Source organism: Ambystoma mexicanum, chromosome 3q (assembly GCF_040938575.1).
Source record: "Ambystoma mexicanum isolate Mex_15411 chromosome 3q, UKY_AmexF1_1, whole genome shotgun sequence".
Taxonomy (NCBI): domain Eukaryota; kingdom Metazoa; phylum Chordata; class Amphibia; order Caudata; family Ambystomatidae; genus Ambystoma; species Ambystoma mexicanum.
The window spans coordinates 203,869,253-203,891,640 of record NC_090926.1 but is presented as its reverse complement, the minus strand read 5'-3'; the positions used below and the strand labels follow the sequence as shown (position 1 = coordinate 203,891,640).

Below are 22,388 nucleotides of genomic sequence, written 5' to 3'. Positions count from 1 at the left end.
TTGTTTGAGTGACTTGGCGCGGATGTGTATTGCATTATAGGTCCAGCTTTAACTGGGCAACAGGCCCATTGTTCACCCCCCTCCTCCCTCATCACCCCCCCAATCGGGCGGTGTATCCCCATAAACTAGTTGCAACATTGCAAAGTGTGGGGGGTCTGTATTGCCCGCCTTCTGTTCCAGAGTCGTGGCTGGCATTTACTTGGCTTAGTGGTGCTTTTGACTTTCAAAATGTATTACTGTATCTGGGCCTGTTATATCGGAGTGTCAGGAGCCGTTCTGGGCCGCTGGGATGTGCTGCTCTATATATGTCCTGGCATCTTCAGGTGTTTCAAAGAATTGTGTTTTGCCATTATATTGTATTCTTAGGCTAGCTGGGTATAGCATGGCATATACTACCTTCCTTTCGCAGAGTGCCTTTTTTATTGCGTCAAAGGAGCGCCTTGAAGCCTGGACTCCTGGGGCCTCATTACGACCCAGGCGGTAAGGGGTTAACGGCGCCGTAAAAGGTGGCGGCGCCGTTAACCCCTTACCGCCTAATTACGAGGTCCCTTTGCGGGTCCCTACCTTAACGGCTGGTTTTACCAGCCGTTAAGGAAGGAACCCGCAAAGGGACTTTCGAGGTAATTACGGTACTGCAACTTGCGGTACCGTAATTACCGTCTTCCCCATTCCCATTGAGCCCTATGGGGGCAAAAATGGGAATGGTGAAGGGCCAATGGTGAATGGGGAATTACCGCCCCGCCAACCTTGGTATGGGGCGGTAATTCCGCCATCCACCATGGCGCAATCGGTAAAATACCGGTGTCAACCATGGCGCTAATAGCGCCATGGTTAACGCCTGGGTCGTAATGAGGCCCCTGATGTGAAATCTGTGTAAATGTGAACAGTATTGGAGTCGAAGGACAATGGTGCCTGTTCCCGTGCCATTTTAAGTATAAGATCCCGGTCTCTGTAATTAAGTAGTCTTGCTATAATAGTCTGTGGCAGTGCAACGGGTTTGGGCAGAGGCGCAAGGTTTCTATGCGCTCTTTCCACTAAGAACTGCTTAGAAAATTGTGCTTCAGGGAACAAAGAGTACAGCATCTACTCAATAAAGTGTTCCATGGGGATATTGAGTTTGGTTTCTGCCACTCCAACCACCCTTATATTATTTCGGCGTGAGCGGGATTCCAAGTCTTCGCACTTATTTTGGATAGCTTTGATATCTTTCTGGATTTTCTCTATTGTTTTGTTTTGTAATGCGGATGTATCTTCCAGGGTTGTTACTCTTTCTTCGGCCTCGGCCACTCTGGAGTTGACCTTTTTTAATATCAGCTCGGATGGATGCAATGTTCTCGCATATATCATCTAGTTTGGAGTTGATTGCCAGAAAGCTTTTCTCCATAGCAGCCATATATGGAGTCATGTTTTGTTCAGAGAGGTCCGGAGGTGAGTCCCTCAGGGCGGGCCCCTGGGCGGGGATCTGGCCCCCTGTAGAGGTGTTCGCATACGCATCCATGGGGCCTCGTTTTTTATTTTTTGTGCCTTTCATCTATCTCGTGTGCTGGCCTTGGAGCCTTCTTGCGCCCTTCTGCTGTGGGGTGATGTGGAGCGCAGTGTGGTGCTTATTTCAGGATGGCCCTTGACTGAGGGGTATGTCTCTCGTGGGACTAGCGTGTATGCTCCCAGTCCTACTGGTGAAGGTCAAGAGATATGGTGTACAGTATTGTGCATAGTGCTCTGCGACGATCTATGGATCGCTGATCGGTCTCCCTCCTGATTCAGCATATGCCCCCCCAGGATATTCCGTTCTTTGAGTTAAGTTACTCCCAGAGCACCTGTATTGTGTTAACTGTAAGGCGTTCACTGACTCTTTCTTTACTCTGTAATAATGCGTTAATTGACGTGTTGATTAATAGGAGGGGTTGTGAAACTTGTGCCCCACATACCTTATAGCTGCAGAGTTCGGTATGCTTTTGTCTTCATTTGCTGGGGGAGCGCGGCTCTTAAGCTCTGGTGTTACACCACGCTTCAACCCCAGATGCTAAAGTCTCGCTGAGGGGAGGGGGACGGGGGGGATCACCTCTGCTTTACTTTCTCGTGTGATCGTAACGGATGTTTGCTAGGGTGGGAAGGGAGGATAGTTCGTCGCCACAGGGGGGGCACGTCCTAATTCCACGGACCGATGGTAGTCCGTGCCGCAGGGGGCCTGATCCCGCCGACCGCACCGCTCCAGCTCCCGCGCTCCTCCCAGCTGACTGTCTGCTCCTGGGACGTACAAACAGGAATACCCGTCCACTGTCGGGACTACACTGGAGTAATAAGCTGTCTTCCACTAGCGCGGCTCCAGTCTGTTGCCTTTCTCCCTCGCTCGTAGCTTCGTCGTGCTGCAGGGTCCGTTGCTCTATGGCGCGCAGCTCACCAGCAGTTGGCGGAGGGCCGCGGCTATGCGTATCTTAGTTCCCTGGTTTCCCGGTGCCGATTTTGATTCTAATTTGGACCAGACGGCCCCTGGGTCCTCCACTGCCAGATCGTTTCAGTTGGGTTCCTCGAGATATTACACCAACGTAGGATTATTATGTTAGGATTCTGCCAGCCACGGAGCTCGCGGATTAGGCGGCCATCTTGTACGGCGCACAACAGCGCCCCCTCAAGCCTTTATTTCTACCTAAGGTCATTTCAGACTTTCATTTAGGACAAAAATTGTGTTACCCACTTTCTATACTCCACCTCATCCTGGCAAGGAGGAGGGAAGGTTGCACAGGCTCGATCAACGAAGGGCTCTGAGCTTCTAAATTTCAAGGTTGTGAAAACTTTGTCTGGGTGACCAACTATTCATAGGTTATACGGGTCATAGACTCGGACAGGCTGTAACAAAGCAGACCTTATCCAGATGGATATTCTAACTATTTCCGAATGCAACAAGCTGGGGGGCAAGGATCCTCCAGAAGGGGAATGGCTACTTCTTCTGCTCTGAAAAGAGGTGTTCCTATTGAAAAGATGTGTGAGGCAGGTACGTGGTCTACAACACACACTTCCACTAAACATTACTGCCTTGATTGTACCCTATGTTAGGATGGAAGCTTTGGAAACGCTGTACCCCATTCTGTTAATGGGACCCATTGATGGCAACATTCGTACTCCCTCCTCCAAAACAAACACTGCTTTGGGAGTCTATCAGAGATGAGGAATGCGTGGGAGGACATAATCCATTTGAAGAACAAGTTACTTACCCCTGGTAATGGTCTTTCGACTGGATGTTCCTCCCACGTATTCCTCATCGCCCTCCCAGCCTACCCCTCAGTAGAATTTCCCTAACTGCAGCCAACGGGCGCTGCACGTGCTATATATGCCTGTGATGACATAATCCTCGAGACGGATGCCCTTTGAAGGACATCAAGTCAACTGCATGAACACACAGCGCCATCTGCCGAATTCTTTTTCCAAAGCAGCTGAAGCTGGATTTTGGAGATATCAAAGATGAGGAATAATTGGGAGGAACATCCAGTCGAAAGAACATTACCAGGGGTAAGTAACTTGTTCTTCTTGCTTGTGGATCTGCTTAGAATCACATGCATTGCATAGGCCAACATCTAGTGGTTGGTGCAGAGTATTACATGATTTGTTTTACGCTTCATTTCTGTAGGACTATCCCAACCATGACGTTACTGTACCTATGATCCTTCACGCGTCAAGGTCCTCAGTTGTTTTTTTTTTTTGTTGCCATTGGGTTGGCTGCACTTCGCAGAGTTTGTTGTACTATTGCATTTGCTCGTGTTTCAAGCGTGATAGAACAGATGGCTTGATTGAAGAAGACCGCAGAGTCAAGGCAATGAAAACAGCTTTGCAGGTTGCTGGAGACTGCAGAGCCAAGGCACAATAAGCAAGGCAGAAGGCAAGACAAGAAGAGGAAGACCGGGGCAAGAAGGGGAGGGTGAACAGGAAGAGAAAGGGAGGAGAGGAGAAATTGAGGGGGATGAACTGGAATCAAGAGAGCTGCCCGGACTGAAGGGAGCAAACAAGGGACAGACCCCAGTAGCGAGGACACAGACAGTTGACAGACATGTTGAGACACACAGAAGAGCATCTTCCCATTGACTTTATAGGTTGGAAAATGAGCGGATGGCTGGAGAACACCGGTATTGGTTGCCCTGGCAACCCAAAGGGCATTGTGGACTGTGCATGCACGAAGGGCCGAACACGGTCTCCTGCGCATACACAGATCCACCACAATGGCTGGGGCTATCAGCATCGGTGGCCATGCCGAGCGCACCTGAGGCCACCTCCAGCGTGGGTAGAGCCTCCAGGACGGCAACTGGGACCCAGTACCACAGCGCAAGGTAAGTGGCATGACACTGTGCTGCAAAAGGGCCCATGGGATGATGACATCCCAGTTTTTGCCATCTGCTTCTGCCAATTTTCTCAACATAGGTTTGATTGAAACGCTCAACTAGGCCATCGGTTTGAGGATGATATACTGAGGCCCTTAATGTTTTTATGTTGAGCATTTCCTTGACCTCGAAAATTAACCGAGACATAAAGGTAGTCCCTTGATCTGTGAGGATCTCTTTTGAGAAAGCCTAACCTGGAGAAGAAGGGTAGTACATGTTTTATGAGATGTTGCAAGGTGTTATTTCGTATCGGTAAGGCCTCAAGATAGTGTGTGGCCTAGTCCACTATCACTAAGATTTCTTCCTTCTTCAGTAATGACTTAGCAAAGGTCTCGAGCAAATTCGGGTCGTTTCTCTGAGCGAACGGCAAATCTGGAAGGAGGTCAACCTCTTCAGTGTCTAGGGAATGTTTCTGTTTTCTGGGTAAGTCTGCCTCCCTAAACCCTTGCAAGTCTCTGTTTTGTTTTGGTCTTATGTCTCTTTCGGAACTGGGAACAAATTCTTTTTCTAATATCCCCACGGCTATTTTTGCTCCCTCTTTGACTGTATAAGGGTAATGGCTGTGATTGTGCAGCAGAACTTTAACGTCACCTCTATATTCAGAGTCAATAATTCCTGTCCTGACGTCTAACCCATACTTCCAGGCCAACCCGTACTTCGCGGCTAGTCATATGTAAGTGCCCTTGGGAGGTGTCAAGACTAGTCCAGTGGGAATTAAGCAACTTTTTCCTAGTGGTATGACTATTTCTGTGGTCTTCTGCAAGTACAAGCCAATAGATTCTGCGGTAGGTCAGAAGAAGGACACGGACGCTAATTAGACATTCTACAAAGGTGTATATTCAAGAATAGGAATAAATCCTATCTTTCCCTGCTGTACAAGGCGTCCCTACCTAACAGCACTAGCTAAGGTACTCGTCAGTAAGTGTCTATAAATGCATTGGTCCAACTCTAACCTATCTGACCCTATCATTATTTTAACAACTCAGTCAAGAGAATGACTCCCTTCTCCTCTCCTGAGGTTTGATGACTTGTCTCTGAGCCACTTTTCTATACAGCATCTTCAGTGAAGGCCTATAGTTAAGGCCTTGGGTCAGTGTGTCTGTTGGTCCCATTCACCATTGAGGGACTGGCACACCAACCATGCCCAGATTCGAACTTTGCAATATCCCTGATTGCACACTGGAGCTCCTGGCTCCCAGCCTGTTTTACTGACCATGGAGCCTGATTGGTGGATGGCCGCCTCATCTCCGTCTCTACCTCCCAGCCGGCCTTCAGTGAAGCCCTGAAGTTAAAGCCTTGGGTCAGTGTCTCTGCTGGTCTCAGTCAGCAAAGCTGCAATGCTGTGATGTCCCTTTCCAGTCACCAGACATTCTGCTGTCTCCCTGCTCCATCCAACATTCCAGGTAAGCCTACTGTGACATCTTCTAAGGGCATTCTTTTCCTTGCCACTTGCATGTGCGCAGGGCCTACACTAAAGGAGGATGTTAATCCTTAAGTTAAGGATTTACATAAATGCCCGCACCCAGCCTCTTCTCCATCTTACAAAAACCCGTTTTTAATCAAGTACTTGTGAGGTGGACTCAGAAAAAGCCCAAAGCCCCCTATAGAATTAGCCCGATTGCTTCCCGAGAAAGCACAAATCTAGCGGGACACATGTTGAATCAGTTAAATCCGACGTATTTACTAAGGCTAATAATCAAAACAAAATGCTGAACAGTAAGACAAACTGATGTTCTAAACACTACACTGGGCTTGGGTAATATGAATATCTTTCTGCACAAACCTCTGGGAAATGAAGGCCCTCTGTCGCACACATGTTGCTCACCCAGCTGCTCTGTGTCATTCTTCTGGAGTTAAGAAAACTCGAGTCAGTTGGGTTCGTAGCAACCCCTCTGCCAAGTCCAGGGAAATCTCAGGCCGTGGGAAAGGTGCTCCACTGGGACGATATGGTAACTGCCCGCTCAATAAAAACTGCATTCAAAGGTACATAGGAGAAAAAGGAACGCCACATTCGACCCGGCTGATGGCAAACAAATGTAAAAAAATGTTTTTGAAATTCTTATGGGTGGGTCATTATTCTTTAAGCTGGGTGTTTTTTTGACTTAATGACAAAGTTAAGACTGAATGCACCGAAAGGACTTCTTCCAGGTAGATATTACATAAGCTGACCGAACAATCAATAGCGGAAGATGCAGGTGGCATGTGCCTTGTTATTTCTAAGGTGCACTTCTCTCCATGTTTCACTCCTAAACTGGCCCTTTCTGTGGATCCAATTGCTTCTAGGAGCGGCTCCCATTCATCGTGGCGGAGCGGGTAACCTGGCCAAAGATGTGCGAGACCCTGAACATGAGGTTTGTCTCGGAAGTGGGCACTACCCAGGGATTATTGAGCGAACACTTCATTTTCCTGGCCCAAAAAGTCTTCAACGACAACAGCTTGAAAGTGGAGGATTTCCAGGAGCGCTTAGTGTCTTGGTCGCAGTTCAATAAGGTGAGATAAGGTGTTGTACGCAATGTATGATGTCATACTGTACTGGAAGTTAAATTGAAGAGCATGCAGTAGTTTTGTATCAGACCTTCTTCTCTGTACGTATAGGTACATGTGTCTACAAACTGGTGTTTAAGATTGCATGCACTCCTCCAAAACTCTGGGTGGGTGCATGACATTTCTGGAGTTTTACAATTGGCTAAGCCACGATAGGCTCAGGCCAAGCAGCTCGCTAAGGTTTCGAACCAGTGCCTTGCAAGAACATGGGTCATGCCCTTCATGCTTTTTTTATTTTTTTTAAACAATTTTCTTTATTTTCATTTAACAACAAACAAACACAAAACAAATAAACAACAACTCTCAACATTTGCTCTGGCACTTTCGGGGTTAAGTTCATAATGTACGTTATCCGCTCGGGTCACGGTTAGGCACCCTCCTCCTCCGTTGCGTTGTCCTCGTTCCTGTCTGCGTGCTGCGCACGGGTGCGGGCAGGTCAAGTCTCCTCTCCTCCCAGCTCACTCGAGTCAGTTGCGCTGTTTTCCTCGCCGCTCCCAAATAAGTCTTGTACCAAGGTATTCCAGGCTAGTATTCTGGCCCCACTGTTCTCTTCTCCCCTCTACGAGGTTCTGGTCCAGACCGTAGTTTCTGCTATTGCCCATTTTTGTAGTTCCGCCCACCAGCCTTCTATCAATGGTCCTGCGCTTGCTTTCCATGCCATTGCGATGCAGCGTTTCGCCAGAATTGTCATCAGGTCTATCATTTTAGTTATATGGATTATTTGCTTGTCGCCCCTCGGGAACAGGCCCAGTATGTAGGACACCGGCGACCAAGCTTGCATATGGATTCCTGCCTTCAACGCCCTTTCCTGTATCGTATTCCAGAAGGCTGTCACACCTGGGCATGTCCAAAACATGTGCACCATATCTGCCTGTTCTTCCTGGCAGCGTGGACAACTCCGTATTTGACTGTCCCCCATGTTTGACATTCTTTTAGGTGTTAAATATGCCCTGTGCACTATGTAGAACTGCAGCTGTCTGAACCTTGCGTTTCTGGAAACTTTCTTCGCGTATTGAAGGGCTCTGTTCCATTCTTCGTCCCTGAGGGGTCGCTGCAGTTCCTCCTCCCATTTTGTCCGGCTGTTCAGTGTCCGAGAATTGATGGTGCCCAACAATTGTTCGTAAAGTCTGGACACGGTGTGTCCCCCTTCCGATACATCGTACAAGGCATACAGCGTCTTCCTCTTCCGGCAGGGTCTCCCACCTCTTCCTTATTCCTTGGACCATACTATTATACAGTATGAATTGGCCACTGTGTATGTCCTGCTCCTCTGCCAGGGTCTGAAAGTCTACCGAATGTCCTTCTTGCCACAGGTCACCTACTTGGGCCACTCCTTTTGTCTTCCCACTGTGTTCTGAACGTTGCTATACTTGCTATACGGGTGTCTACCAGTCCCGCCAGGGGAATGTGCCTTGAACAGGGGTCTCTTATGTTCTGCACTTTCCATTCTCTCTTCCACAGTGCTCGGCCTACTTGGACTATTCTGGTAAGGGTTTTTACTTGGGTCTCGTTTATCCACAGTAGTTCTTTCAAATAGTATCACTGGAGTGATGGTCGAAACAGTATTGCATCTATGGAGGTGTCTTCCCCCAGCCATCGGACCACGAATTGAAGTTGTGCGGCCAAGTAGTAACGCTCAAAGTCCGGGAGCTTGATCCCTCCCCATTCGTAGCCCCTTTGTAATGTGCTCAGTGCTACCCTGTTCCTCCCTCCCCCCCATAGAAAGGACCGTGTTATGAAGTGTAAACGTCTGAAAAATGATCTGGGGATGTTATAGGGGATATTGGTGAAATAATATAGGAGTCGGGGTAAAACTACCATCTTCATTAGGGCCGCCCGGCCTACCATCCCCAGCGGTAGTGTTTTCCAGAACTGCATGGAGTTCTCTATTTTGTCCAGGGCTGCCTGCGTGTCCACCCCTAAATATCTCAAGGTGATTGGGGTCCATGTCAGGCCCAGGCGTGGCAGCTGGTCTGACGTCGTCGCCCTCAGGCGCGCCAGGGGGAACAGTGAGGACTTCCCCTTGTTGATGGTGATTCCCGATAGCCTGCCAAATGCTCCCAGTGCCTGCAATAGGTCTGGTAAATGGGTTTGTGGGTCCTGGATGTAAAGCAGCATGTCATCTGCATATATTGAAATCTGGTGTGTTTCCCCATCTATCACTATGCCGGTGTCTCCGTACTCCGCCCTTAGGAAGGCAGCGAACGGTTCCAGCGTCAATACATATATATAGCATCGGGGACAGCGGACACCACTGTTTCGTACCTCGCCCTATGCTCCACTCCCCTGAGACATGCCTCCCCGTCTTAACTCTGGCCCTCGGGTCGTTGTACAGCAGCCTTATCCAACGTAGGTACCCCCACCTATCCCGAAGTGGGCGAGCGCCCCCAGTAGCCAGTCCCAGTTCACTGAATCGAACGCTTTAATTGCATCTAATGACGCCACTGCGTATTCTCCCTCCTCTTGGTTCGTCCTGTCAATGACGTGATGGAGTCTCCGGAGATTCCATGCCGTGTTGCGTTCTGGTACATACCCCGTCTGGTCTGTGTGTACCAGTGTGGGTATCACCCTTTTTAGCCGATTGGCCAATGCCGCTGTCAGTATCTTGGAATCCTGATTTATCAGAGAGATTGGCCTGTCGGGCCCGCACTCGAGGGGCGGCTTCCCCGCTTTAAGTATTGGGACTATTACAGATTCTGACATACTGCTCGGGAGTCGTCCGCACTCGTACGCCTCCTCCAGTGTCTCTAGTAACCTCGGAGCCAAGCTATCTTTGTATCTTTTATAGAATTCCCCTGGCAACCCGTCGGGCCCCGGGAGCTTCCCTGTCGGCAACTGGGCAATAACCTCTGTCAATTCCTCCACAGTAAGGGGGGTGTCCAACATCTGGGCCTGCTCTTCTGACAGTCGTGGGAGTTTGATTTCCGCAAATGCGTCCTCAAGGTCTCCCTCTTCTGCTTCCTGTACTCTGGTATATAGTTCCTCATAGAATTGCGAGAACACTGTATTTATACCCTCCTGGGACCTTTCAATCGCCCCCTGACTATTTCGAATTGCATTTATCGGTTCTCGCTTGGTCTCCTGTTTGGTCAGCCAGGCGAGAAGTCTACCAGGTTTATCCCCTTCTGCGTGCAGCCTTTGTATGTACTTCCCACCGCCCTAATCTCTCCCAGGCCGCCATACACTGTTGTCTCAGAGTGGCAAAGTCACTTGTCCCCCCCCCCCCCCTCTCGCCCTGCCTCTGCTTCCGCCCTCTCTATCTTCCCTTCTATCGCATCCAGTTCAGCCAGGGTTTCTCTCCTAAGGCCTCCCGTTTTCCCAATTGCCGCCCCCCTGATCACCACCTTAAAGGCTTCCCATGTCGTTCCCGTACTGTCTACACTACCCGTGTTGTGCTCGAAGTAGTCTTCTATTGAAGTTTGGATATGGTCTTGGAAATCCCCCTCTAGGAGTGCTTCCGCCCTAAGTCTCCACGTGGGTATGGGGGCTTTCCTGTATGTATGTGCCCATGTTTCTTCCAGTGGAGCCTGGTCAGATAGGGTTCGTGCGTGAATGTGTGCCCCAGTGAATTCGCCTAGTGTCTCTTTGCACGTGAATAAATAGTCAATGCGGGTAAATGTCCCGTGTGGGGCACTATAGTGCGTGTATCCCCTTCCACCCCCATCTACCTTCCTCCAGACGTCCTCTAGCTTGAGCTGGTCTAGTGTCTTCTGCAACACCCGCGCTGGTGGTGCGGTCCTTTTGTGCTTGTCGTCCGACCGGTCCAGCCTGGGATCCAGTGTGCAGTTCAGATCTCCGGCCCAGATGGTCGTGGCGTTCCTGTACGAGAAAGATGTTGCATCGTGGTTTGGGGTGTAGATGTTCACCAGACACACTTCCCGGTTCTCCAGCATTCCGTGTACGATGAGGACCCTGCCTTCAGCGTCTCTCTCCTGTTTGATGAGTTGGAATGGGATACCCGGGGCAATCCAAGTCACTACCCCTCTCGCGTAGTTAGAGTATGTGGAGCTGTATGTCTGGCCGCCCCATTTTTTGGCCAGCTTGGGTTGTTTTTCCGCCGTCAGGTGGGTCTCCTGCAGCATTGCCATGTGGACTTTCGCTTTGTTTAGCCATGCGTAGACCTTCAGTCTCTTCACGTAGGCGTTTAGCCCCCTGATGTTTCAAGTCACCACTTTTAGTTCATCTCGGTTCCTGTGTCTTACAGTTTCCTGCGGCCCACTCGTTCCCATCGGCCTGTTTAGTTTTTCCTTTCTGGCCTGCTAGCCTGGGAGGTCCGTCTATCATCTTCTCCCAATTATTCCCCTGGTAGCTTGCAGGTCCGCCTTCCCTCTTTACTTGCCCTGTCCTGGCGGACCCGTATCCGCTTCTCTCCACCTCCACTCTTTGGTGTTCAACGCCGGATTCACGCACTTGAGTGCCGCCTCACTTGCGCCCTTGCGTTGTCTTTGCCATGTCCGTGACCTCCTCGTTCATTATGTTTGCCTCCTCTCGTGCCTTCTCTTAACAAACTTAACCACACTACTACAACTACTATAAACCAATGCCCAGCCTCCTCCCCCCTGCTATGGTCGCACCGCATTCCAGGTGCCACCCTCGATCTGTGGGCGCATTCGTTGCAGCGTTGTGCCTTAAAGAGTGACACTGCTAACTTGCCGCTACTTGGGGCCACCTCTGTGGGTCTTGGCGGTCCAGTGCCGGAGGCCTCGAGCTCCCGGGTGGATCTATTAATTTATGCTTTCGGTTCTCATTCTTGCCGTATCTCGATTCGGCATGTGTTTTTTGTCCGCACCCTCATTCCCTTCCTCGCCGGGGTGCCTCACGATTCCTCTCGACCCCCTCTCTTAGTTGTGGGGTCCCCTGCTGGTCCATCCACTCCTGGGCGTCTGCCGTGGTCTCAAAGATCTGTGTCCTCCCGTTGTGCAGGATTTTGAGCTTGGACGGGTAAAGTAACATGAATTTCACCCCCGCTGCCGAAAGGCGCTCTTTGGTTGGCCAGAACTGGGCCCGCTGTCTTTGCACAAGTGCCGGATAGTCAGGGTAGATGGTTATCCTGGCTCTGTTGCGCGTTATCTCCCCGCCTTCCCTTGAGAATGTCAGGATTTTCTCCCTGTCTTTAAAGTTCAAGATCTTCGCGATCATGAGTCTCGGTGGCACACCCGGGCAGGATTTCCTGGTTAGTGCTCTGTGCGCCCTTTCCACCACAAAGCCCTGGGACAGGGTCCCTGCACCTACTTCCTGGAGCAGTAAGTTCTCTATGTAGTCTGTGGGGTCTCTGCCTTCCACACCCTCCGGCAGCCCTACAATGTGCACATTGTTGCTCCTAGCCTAGCCTTCCGCATCTTCGGCCCTGCGTTCTAGTGTTTTAATCCGCTCCAGTGCATCCAACATTTGTGACTGAGAGGTGGTCACGTTTGCTGTATTGCTCTGCACCTGTTGTTCCACCGTTGTCACTCTCTCCGCTAGGTTCCTCGTGTCCTGCCTGAGGAGCCCCACATCCATGATCACTGCATCCAGCTTGCCCTCTATTGAGGCCTTTAGCCCCTCTATGGCCTCTAGGATACTGCCTTCCACTTGTTTGAGCTCCCCTTGCGTAGCGTATGATGTGGCTGTGTCTGCCACCACCGTCCGAGGTTGTGAGTCCTCGCTCTTGCGGGCAAATGTCTCCATGCTTGTTTGCCTCCCTCTGCTGCCTTTCTGTTTCTCAGCCATGCTGATGTTTGTGGCCTTGTGTGTCTGTGCTTGGATGGGGGCGTTGTGCCCCTGGGCGGCCTCCACTTTGTAGTCGGTGTTCTCCCTTCCCTACGTGGGCCCTGCCGCTCCCCAGCACCTCCCTGGGGGTCCTTGTGGCGTCCATCGGAGGGAATGAGTATTTGCCAAATCGATCTACTTGCTGCATGATCACCAACCATCAGGTTTTCCTGAGGGCGTTTGACAAACAACATCATATCATCCGCATATAAGAATATGATGAGCCAATGGCTATACAGCTGGATACCTCTGTGTATATGTTCTCGCAGCAGGGCGGCTAGTGGTTCCATGTGACAGCATCAGCGAAAGGGGCAGCCCTGCTTTGTACCTATGTCCATCGCTAGGGGATCTGATAGCGTTCCATTAACATTAACATTAATACTGCCCATCGGTAATTGCTACAGGACCTGTATCATGCAGCCGAAACGGTGTCCCAACCCAACCTTGTGTAATACTGCAAACATAAATGGCCATTCTATGGAGTCGAACGATTTTTCAGCATCTAAAAGAACTGAGATTGCCTGAATGTCTGGTTCGGTCAGATTCAGTAAACCAAAAAACCTGCGAAGACCAAAAGATTGCTTCCCCGCAGAATGAAGCCTGATTGATCAGTACATTTTAGATTCTACATACATGGGAGAAGTCTTTTTACTTGGAATTTAGCATATATTTTATTGTCCACATTTATTAGTGAAATTGGCCAATAAGAGGCACATTGATACGGTTCCTTCCCAGGTAGGAGTATGAGGGTGACCATGGCTTCCCTCATTGTCATAGGGAGAATACCACATACCTCGGCTTCTCTGTAAACCTGTAGCAGATGAGGAACAAGTGCACTGGCATAACTTTTATACAATGCTGTGATGATGCTTTCTGATCCAGTGGCCTTACAGCCCGCTAAGCTTTTAATTGCTTCCATGATCTCTTTGACAGTGATACTCAGACCAAGCCCTCACAGTGTGCTGTCGTCAGCCACAACCTCTCAACATCCTCCAAGTATTGCAGGATTAGATTGGGCGTCGCCTCCCTTTTGGGTGTATATAGGTCAATGTAGAGCTGCACGAATACATCCGTGATATCAGTGGCAGCATACCAATAGGCATCACCACTTTCCTTAATAACACCTATGCATCCCTCTTCTTCCCAGTCACTAACATCCTTGCTACTAGCATGCCAGGTTTATGTCCTTCTTTGTGTTGGCGTACCTGCTGGTGTCTACCCAAAAGTTTTACCTCCCTTGTTGCATTTTCCCAGCTCTTATTGTATGTCTGTCATCGTCTCCCTTCGTCCAGTGTCCCATTAGATGTTTTCCAGTTCCCTGAGTCTCTATTCATTGGACTCAAGGTCCGCTCCGATACCCCGTAGGAGCTTGGCCTCTTTTGCAATACAGACCCATGTATATAACATTTAAACGATTCCCAGCGCACACCATGAGATTCCAACGTGCCCCTGTTCATGGAGAAGAACCGTTCAATTTCTTCCGACAAGAAAAGCGATGGCTCTTCCCTGGCAACCTGAATGGAAGATTCCGAGGGAGTAGGTGGGAGAATACAGTCAGGTTTCTCACAATATACATATAAATATAATATATCTGTATCTTGTGGTGGTTGCTGCCTCGAACAGCGGCACCATTTTGCATTGGTACCTAAACACGAGTTGTTAAGTTAAATCATAAATAGGTTTTGTTTGTAAAATTGAGTTGCTCCCAACTTCATAACATAGTCCCATGTTTCAAAAGAATGTATTAAGCGTCCAATGTCAACAACACTGTATCCACCATGAAATTTCAATTGCAAGTCCACCACGGTTCTGGTTTGATGAGTTCCCTCACCCAATGCAAATGCAAATGCTACAAAAAGCAAATCTGCAAATCGCGTTGCCACATGTTTGTCATTATTGATGGCGTTCCGGTTGTCACCCTGAGTGAAGATTGACATCCGATTTAGACAATGCATGCAAATAGTTAAGATATTAGTCACTATTCTCTTAATTTGAAGGGTAAAATCCTATGCAGGTTGCATATGTTATGTGAGCATTCCGCTTCAGAATGTCATTAGAAATTCTATTAATAAGTAACTTTCCTGGTAACTTCTAACTTCATTCAAAATATTGATAATATATATTTGTTCAAATTATAAAACATTATCACCTTTTTGTGCAACAGAGTCCCACTATGTTACAGTCAGCACACGTTATCAGCTTTTTCTTAGGAAAACATCAATTTCTGTATCCGTTTTGAGTCCATGTACAGTGGATCTGAACATACAAATATATCTGGCCTCCATCTTTCTTAGTTCGTTCTCTCTATGGCTGCCTCTTGTTAATGGCGTCACCTAGTCAACAGCTAGAAATCTCAAGTTTGTCTTCCAGTCTGTGCATTTCAAGCTAGTGTTGGGCGAGTAGAGTTCTCAATTCTTCATTGTTTATGGAAATGAGGTGCTCTCTAATTCAAAAACGCAATTCCCTAATTGGGCTTCCCACATATGGTTTGTTCCATACACATACAATAAGATATACAACGTATTTGCTGCAACAGTTAAGAAATATATTAATATGTCTAGTCATCCATTTTGTGAAAAAGCTCCGTGTTCTCCAAAGCATAGATGCACATGGAGCAGATACACACTTACGAAAACCCAAAACGTTGTTTTGTATGATGGTTAACCAATTGTCTGATGCTTTAATGGGTTTCATGTAGCTAGGACATAAGTTTGGCGCCTTACTATAGGTAATACTTGGTTTACTTCTTATCTATTCCTTCAATTGGCCATCCATTTGTAACAAATATCAATGTCTATTCAAAATTCTGTATAGTACATTGCTTTCGCTGCTATAGTTAGTAATGAATCTCACTAAATGTTTGAACGTTCATTATCTTGCACATTACTTTTAACTGCCATTAGGTCCTCTCTTGTTCTGTTCTGCAATTTCATGGCAGCTTTTTTCACACAAGCATCACTGTACACCCTCTTAGTAAATCTTTTTTTAAGCACAGTCAGTTCCTATTAAAAAACGTCATCGTCACTACAGTTACGTATGGCCCTTATTTCCTCCACCGGAATGTTATTAACTGCATGCCTTTGGTGACAGCTGCTGTTGTATGAGGTTGAGTTGACCTCTGTTTCTTTTGAAATGTGCAGATGTGTATTATGTTGTTCTTAACATAAAAAGTGAGATCGAAAAATGTAATTTCACAATCACTATTTTTCACCAATTCTCATCCAAATGAGTTGTTATTAAGGAATTCTGAGAAATAGTTAATAAGGACCAGACAGAACTGTAGTGAGGATGATGTTTTTGAACAGGAACTGACTGGTTAAAAACAGATTCAATCTGTTAAGTCAATGATTAAGGTATTTGCTCAGAAGATTGCAGGCTATAGTTTGTTGGGGGTTATACAGGCATACAAGCAAAAGCTTGCAGGAGGTATGGTCTGGTTCGTTGAGACTAGTACTATCAACCGTGATATCTGGGTAAACAAACTGTAAGGAGAGGTGTTTTTGAGAGTGCTGAGCCTATCTAAGGGTATGCTGATAGAGACAATAAGACTCGAACTGGACCTAGTCTCCTTGGCCTCTATAATCAATCTTAACAGAGGTATCCTGTATGTTAAACTTACAATGCCAGAAGGTCACTCAGTTCTGACTATTCTAAAGAATGCTATTAAACAGAACTTTTGTAAAAACCTTGTTTGAATTGAAATGTATTAATGACGAGTTCTTTAAGATAAAAGCTTGGAAGCCAAAATGGTTAAAAGGTCGAGGGTCCCTTATATCTGAGCTCAAAAACCATGTTAAACTATGGGACTAGTGTATGTTCCATGAACATATTGGTAGATTTAGGAGCTTGTGTACCTTCGCCAGGATGCCATTAATATACTGTAAACCACAAAAATAAATAGGCCAATTTCATTCCCCCTATTCACAGGAGAATATTTCTCCAACTAAGATGGAAAAAACTAAGAGCGAGTATGATATTCTTGTGTCTAAAATATTTTGCTGATTGTATAGGAAAAAGGGACAAGTTAGGAACTATTAGCCATGTCTTAACAAGATGTAAACCAATGACTGTAAACATGGTTATAACTGGGCAACTTTGTAGGCAAAATGAGTGAATTTATGATGGAAGCAGTTTAGTTACAATGCCTCTCTGGACGTCGAATGTCACTGACACTAGCCATAATAAAACTTTGACAAGTAACCGAAAAGGAACTTCATAAATGTTATTTGCACAGGTAGTGTGATAGGTGATATGTGAAAGTTGATTAAATGGTTTAACGAGTAGAAGATGTGAGAAATACATTTTGTATTCAGGAAGGTGAAGGACTTTAGTAATAATGTATTGGATTTTTTGATTAATTTCTTGTAACTTTTGAATAATCTTAGGATTCCTTGATGATATTTTTGTAATTTCTTTGTATAATTGTAGAACTTAACGTTGTATTGATATGATTGAATGCGTTCAGGACGAGTTCTTATCTGTGTAAAGTATATTTAATGTATTTAATATATTTGCTTGTATGTCCACAATAGGTAAAAGATACTGGAGGGGCTCCTCGAACGTGTTAATGTGAAGTTTTTTAAAAATAAATGCAATTGTTAATCAGTGTTATGAGAGGCAATGCACCTCTAGTTGTGAGGCAATGCATTTATAAGTCTTCCACGACCCACTTAGGAGTGCTCGCCAAAACCATCTATTGCCTATTTACTATAGCACATCTCAGTAAACATTCTGAAAGTGTATCTGGGTTTCCAAATGCATTTATTTTAGGCTATACTGCCTTTGTACAGTGCATCTTGCCATAGTTTATGACAATTAAGTGCTTTTGCCTTTGAGAGCAAAATTAGGCATATGATGGAACATTTAGTAGTGTTAGGCAGTGTTTGAAAAACCTACTAGCCCACTCACATTGGCAAGGAGATTTTATGAAGGGCGAATACCATTTTGATGGTATTCAACCTTGCTGCCAAGCATGGGGATGCTTGAAACTTGTTTGACATTTATGTCAAACAAACTGTGTTTGCTGTATATAAGACATATGTTTCACTGTGCATGGCTGGCCTGTGGTTAGCAACATTGGACCAATATGAAGTGTGCTTATAGGGACATGCACCATTTTACAAAATATTTTGTCATCCGTCACCAAGGAGTAAGTGCATTTCTCTTAGGTCGAGTATGTAAACTAAGGAACTCGCCCGGCAGGTCTAGTATGATTTTTTAAAAATAATTTGCAATGCCTGGTAGGGATGAACAATGTGTGACTTGAAGAGCTAGGTTTAGATCTTAGTTTAACCAAAGCGCTCCTGTATATCGAGAGAGTTGTTTTCACATCACACATTCGGCTGAAGTATGTCACCACGCACACTGTTCCTTCCCTGTATATTTGTGTAATAGAGATTCAATGACAAGATAAAGTTAAAACAATTTGTTTAAGCGATTGAGTATAATGGACACCGAGCTGGAACATTGTGTACTGTTAATTTAAGTGACAGGGTTAAAGAACAAATCCATGAAATCCGAAATCTGCAAATTTTGGCTCTAGTCAATCGTGAGGTATCATGCAGTTTAGTCCAAAATGTCAGGTGAGTCGCCTGCTGCAGACCCCTATACAATTTCTCTGTTTTGCTCTACTTGGAGCCATTGACTCAGATTGGGGTGCAAGTAAAGTGGGATGTTCAGGATTCGGGTGCATTAGGACCTTGAACTGGAATAATAGACCTGGCTACAGCTCAGCCTTAGGGTGAAGAATTGGAACTAAATGTGCAGTCGCCATTCTGGAAATGGAGTTAGCAATATGGGACAGGACCTGACGGGGGTGTATTGTCATAATTTCATGTGGAAGTGGGCTCTGGAATAGAAGGAGGTGCTCCGGATCAGGACTGAGGTGCATCATTCACACAGTGTGCAGCTTAAGAAAGGGACTGTCGGTGAGGGAGTCACACCTGGCATGTATGGTTTTGACCTCTATACTTCATCTAGTTGGCTATTGCAGCTCTTACCTGACACTTGTATCCCCTTTCATGTTCTCACCAACAGGAGCTGATACCCGGCCGCGGTTTCACCTTTTGGCAGTGGTTTGATGGTGTAGTGGAACTCAGTAAAAAGTGCCTAAAAAACTACTGGTCAGACAAGTAAGTACATTGGTTCTTCTGTGACTGCCTTCAAGCAGGTTTATATGACTGTTAGAAATATGTAAGTGTGTGTCCAATTCCCTGTGTCTATCTGTAGAGCTCTCCAGTTTCCTCATGTCATCCATGCCTGGTTTCTTCCCTTTGAATTCTGGGACTAGGATTTCAATGTCGGACAACAGCAAATCCCAGTGGTCCAAGAAAAAAAAATGTGCTGGATGACTCTGTCAACAAGGTAAACAGAACCTTGAGAGCTCGGTATGGATGTTGTCTGGGACTTTGGGAAAATGTTTTTTTTCTCATTTTCCTTGTCCCATAAAAATTGATGGGCATTGCTAGTGCCCCACCCATATTCACAAGCTGCCAGAAAGCCTTACAAGTCCAGATCAGAAGAATATTGTTCTGCCCACGTGTTTTAAAAATATAATTTACTCGTAATGTTTTCAAATTCCTTGATGGATATACCGCAAAGTCCCATGTTAAAGAGTTCTTGAATCAAGTCAATTAACATATGTTACTGGCCCTGTACATAGTTTCCTATTTTACCCATAGACCTCACCCACCAGGTTTTAAGAATATATTGTTGCAGCTACTGCAGTCAGTGAACAAGAGGAGAGTTTGAAATGGTGGAAGGCATGCCTCTATGGTTGGTCTGCAACCGGAAGGTATTTCATATATCAAGGGTTGCAATTTAAGTTATCCCTCACCCTCTACAACCCTCAAGGCACCTCTGATCAGCAAGCAAGCGACTCCTCAGCAGCAACAAGAAGAAACTCTGCATGGGTGGTAAAATGCAATCAGTAATAGACCTAAACTTCTGAAGGACTCTACTAGAGGACTGGAGATCCGAAAACGGCCACATGAAGTTCAGGAAATCTGTGAAAACACGATTAACTGTTAATCAAGTCTCCAACAGTAGCAGTCCTCCGGTCCATGCACCCTGAGGATGACCGAAAACAAAATCTTACCCCGCTCCCCATCACGGATGCATGTTAAAACAATGATTGTGAGGGCCAGCAGGTGGCCCGTTGATGGAAGCAACCTGAGCGTGAGGCTCCTGCACCCCCACTTTTGACCCTCTCCCCCCCCAGGAGGAAACCAAACTGAGATTGCCATATAGGAACGTGTGGAGCACATTGGGGTGATGTTTGGAGTGAAACAGCTCAGCGCTAGGCAAGCTTTCCCTGGGCAAAGAATAGTGGTGAGGCAGTGACCCTGTTGCCCGCTCTGCAGCTCTGTCTCGCCAACTGCTGCTCTGGACTTTAGCCAGCGGCAGAAAGTCTGTCCTGCAATCCTGGGCCATGTGCATACACCTGCCTCAGGGGGACAGTGCTCACCCTCATCGGGGAACCAGAACTGGCTCTGCAGACTTGGAACAATCCCCTACAAGGCAGAGAAGGCCTATGGTGTCCCAGCAGGCACATGCACTGCAAACCCTCCTCCCCTGAAGTGAGGAGATCCGGGTATGCAGCGGCTTGGGAGGGGAGGATTTGCTGGACCCAGCCCCGTGGGGTGTATTCTTCACCGGCGGAGGGGTCCCTGTTGAGTGGGGAACAGTTAACCAAGTTCCAGGGGCAGTGCTGCTCTTCACGACGTTCTGCACCAGAGCACCCACTGGGGGATGCCTATAGCATCGGATCTGGTATTGGAGGCTACCCGGGCCCTGCTGCAGTGTGGCCGTGAAGTAGTAGCCAGTGTCCTTGAGGAGCCATGAGAGTAGATGGGCTCTTCCCCCTGCTCGTAGAGGTTCACTTAACCACTGTTTAGGCATTGCTCTGAGTGTCAGTCTTTGCAGTTGTAGCTGCCAATGTTAGACTTTGTGCATGTTTGGGCCCCAGTGGCTGCTGAGGTAGCAGGCCCCATGACACCACCAGATCATTGAAGGAATATTGATGACATACGGGGGTAGGGCTGAAGTGATAGAGGCTGCGCCCACCAAACCCAGAGCAGCCCCGTTGTCTGAAGGAGCGGGAGTAGTGGTAGTCTTGGCCTTGTTGTCCAGTGAGGGGTGCTGTTCACCCCGGTTGATGCAGCTGAGAATGGGGGTGCTGTCCAGGTGTCTTGTAGGAGAACCCCAAGCTGGTGTGTGTCCCTCAGCTCTGGCTGGTCTGGATCCTTGAACTCTTTGGCCTTTACTGCCGGAGAGGTGGTCTGTGCTCTGGGGACCAATACTCTGATCACAGAGCAGCCTTTCAAGGGGATTGGGTCCTCCGACGTATTCCAGATCTATGACAGTAATCACCACAGCTGTGCTGCTTCAGAAAATCTTTCAGCGTCTGCGTCAATGACGTCGATACGCTGTCCTCGAGGGCCTCCGTCGAGCCGACGTCACCGGATGTTATAAGTAGGACGCACGACACCCGTAGCCTCAGTTCTGTTTTTTCCACAAACGTGTTCGCTTCGGAGAGCTCGGCGCGCCTCAACTCTCCTGAGTTCTGTTCTTTCGGTTCCTTGAACCTGTTCGTTTGTGAATATCTATGCAGACCTTCCAGGATTTTGCGGCATAACATGGCAAAATTTGGGGCAAGAAATGGCAAATTTTGCGGCACAAACCTTTATTTATTGCAGCATTTTTGCAGGACATTTTGTATTAACTGGAGGGTGTAAGATTGCCACATTGCAGGAAATAGGCAGAGTAAAAGGCTACAAGAGAGCCAGGGTATCATTATGTATCTTTTTGTATTCATTTAATAGGAAGAGTCCCAGATGTCTCTGGCTTAGCAGAACAGTGTTTGATTTGGCTACATTTCTGGTTTAATGTTCATGCCTATTTAATAGTATTCACTGAATTGATAATTATCAATTGTAATGCTGAAAATATTCCCCTTCTATGTTCTCCAATCCCCCAAACACCCACACACCTCTCTCACCAACACACATCTCACCAACTCTCCATCACAATTTACATTCCTTAACTTCTCACTCTGTCATACAAATACTCACGTGCTATGTCACACTGTCAAGTCACAATTTGCACTGCCCAGCCCCTGCCACACTTTTGTGCTGCTTCTGCATCTTGCATCCTTTCACCCATTCTATCGCACTCTTCCCTCATCCGTTTTCCCATTCTGCAGCTCTCTGCCTCTTTCTGGCCAACCGCTTCCTCTCTGCTTTCTGGCTCACTGACCACACGCTCCCTCTACTTTCTGTACCTCTGCTCGCTCTGAGATTTCTGGCCTCACTGCTTCCTCTGCTCTCTTGTGCAGCGCTTCCTCCTCAGACCCACTGCTCTCCCTCTGCTTTCTTGCCTATCACTTCACATCACACCCATCACTCTCCCTCTCCCTCATTGTGTAACCATTTTTTTATTTTTTTAAATGTAGATTTTGACCCAGTTCCTCAAATAATGGGGCATTTAAAAAAGAACAGAGTATGTACTATTTTTAGACCACCCATTTTTGGAAATGAGCAGGTCACTTTATTCTCAAAGGTGACCGGCGCATTTCCACAGGCTTGAGCTGTGCGCAAATTGTGCGCTGGCCAGCTGCCTTGAATGGTGTTCTGGGTTGTTTGACCGAAGTGTAATTATGACCTCTAACGTGGATCGGATCCGACTCCGCAGGGTCCCTTGTTTGTTATTTTTCGTTTTTTCTGTCCC

The 22,388-nt window shown here is 47.2% G+C and overlaps 1 protein-coding gene across 7 annotated transcripts in view; it reads left to right on the top strand.

Annotated features, from left to right (window-relative positions):
- Positions 1–22,388, top strand: part of STAT6 (signal transducer and activator of transcription 6) — a 1,449,539-nt gene that overhangs the window by 1,147,824 nt on the left and 279,327 nt on the right. For all 7 annotated transcript variants that reach the window (XM_069653558.1, XM_069653564.1, XM_069653563.1 and 4 more), the window contains 2 exons: positions 6,654–6,860; positions 18,699–18,793. In XM_069653558.1, the coding sequence (XP_069509659.1) occupies positions 6,654–6,860; positions 18,699–18,793 (302 nt within the window). The remainder of the gene's footprint in view (positions 1–6,653; positions 6,861–18,698; positions 18,794–22,388) is intronic.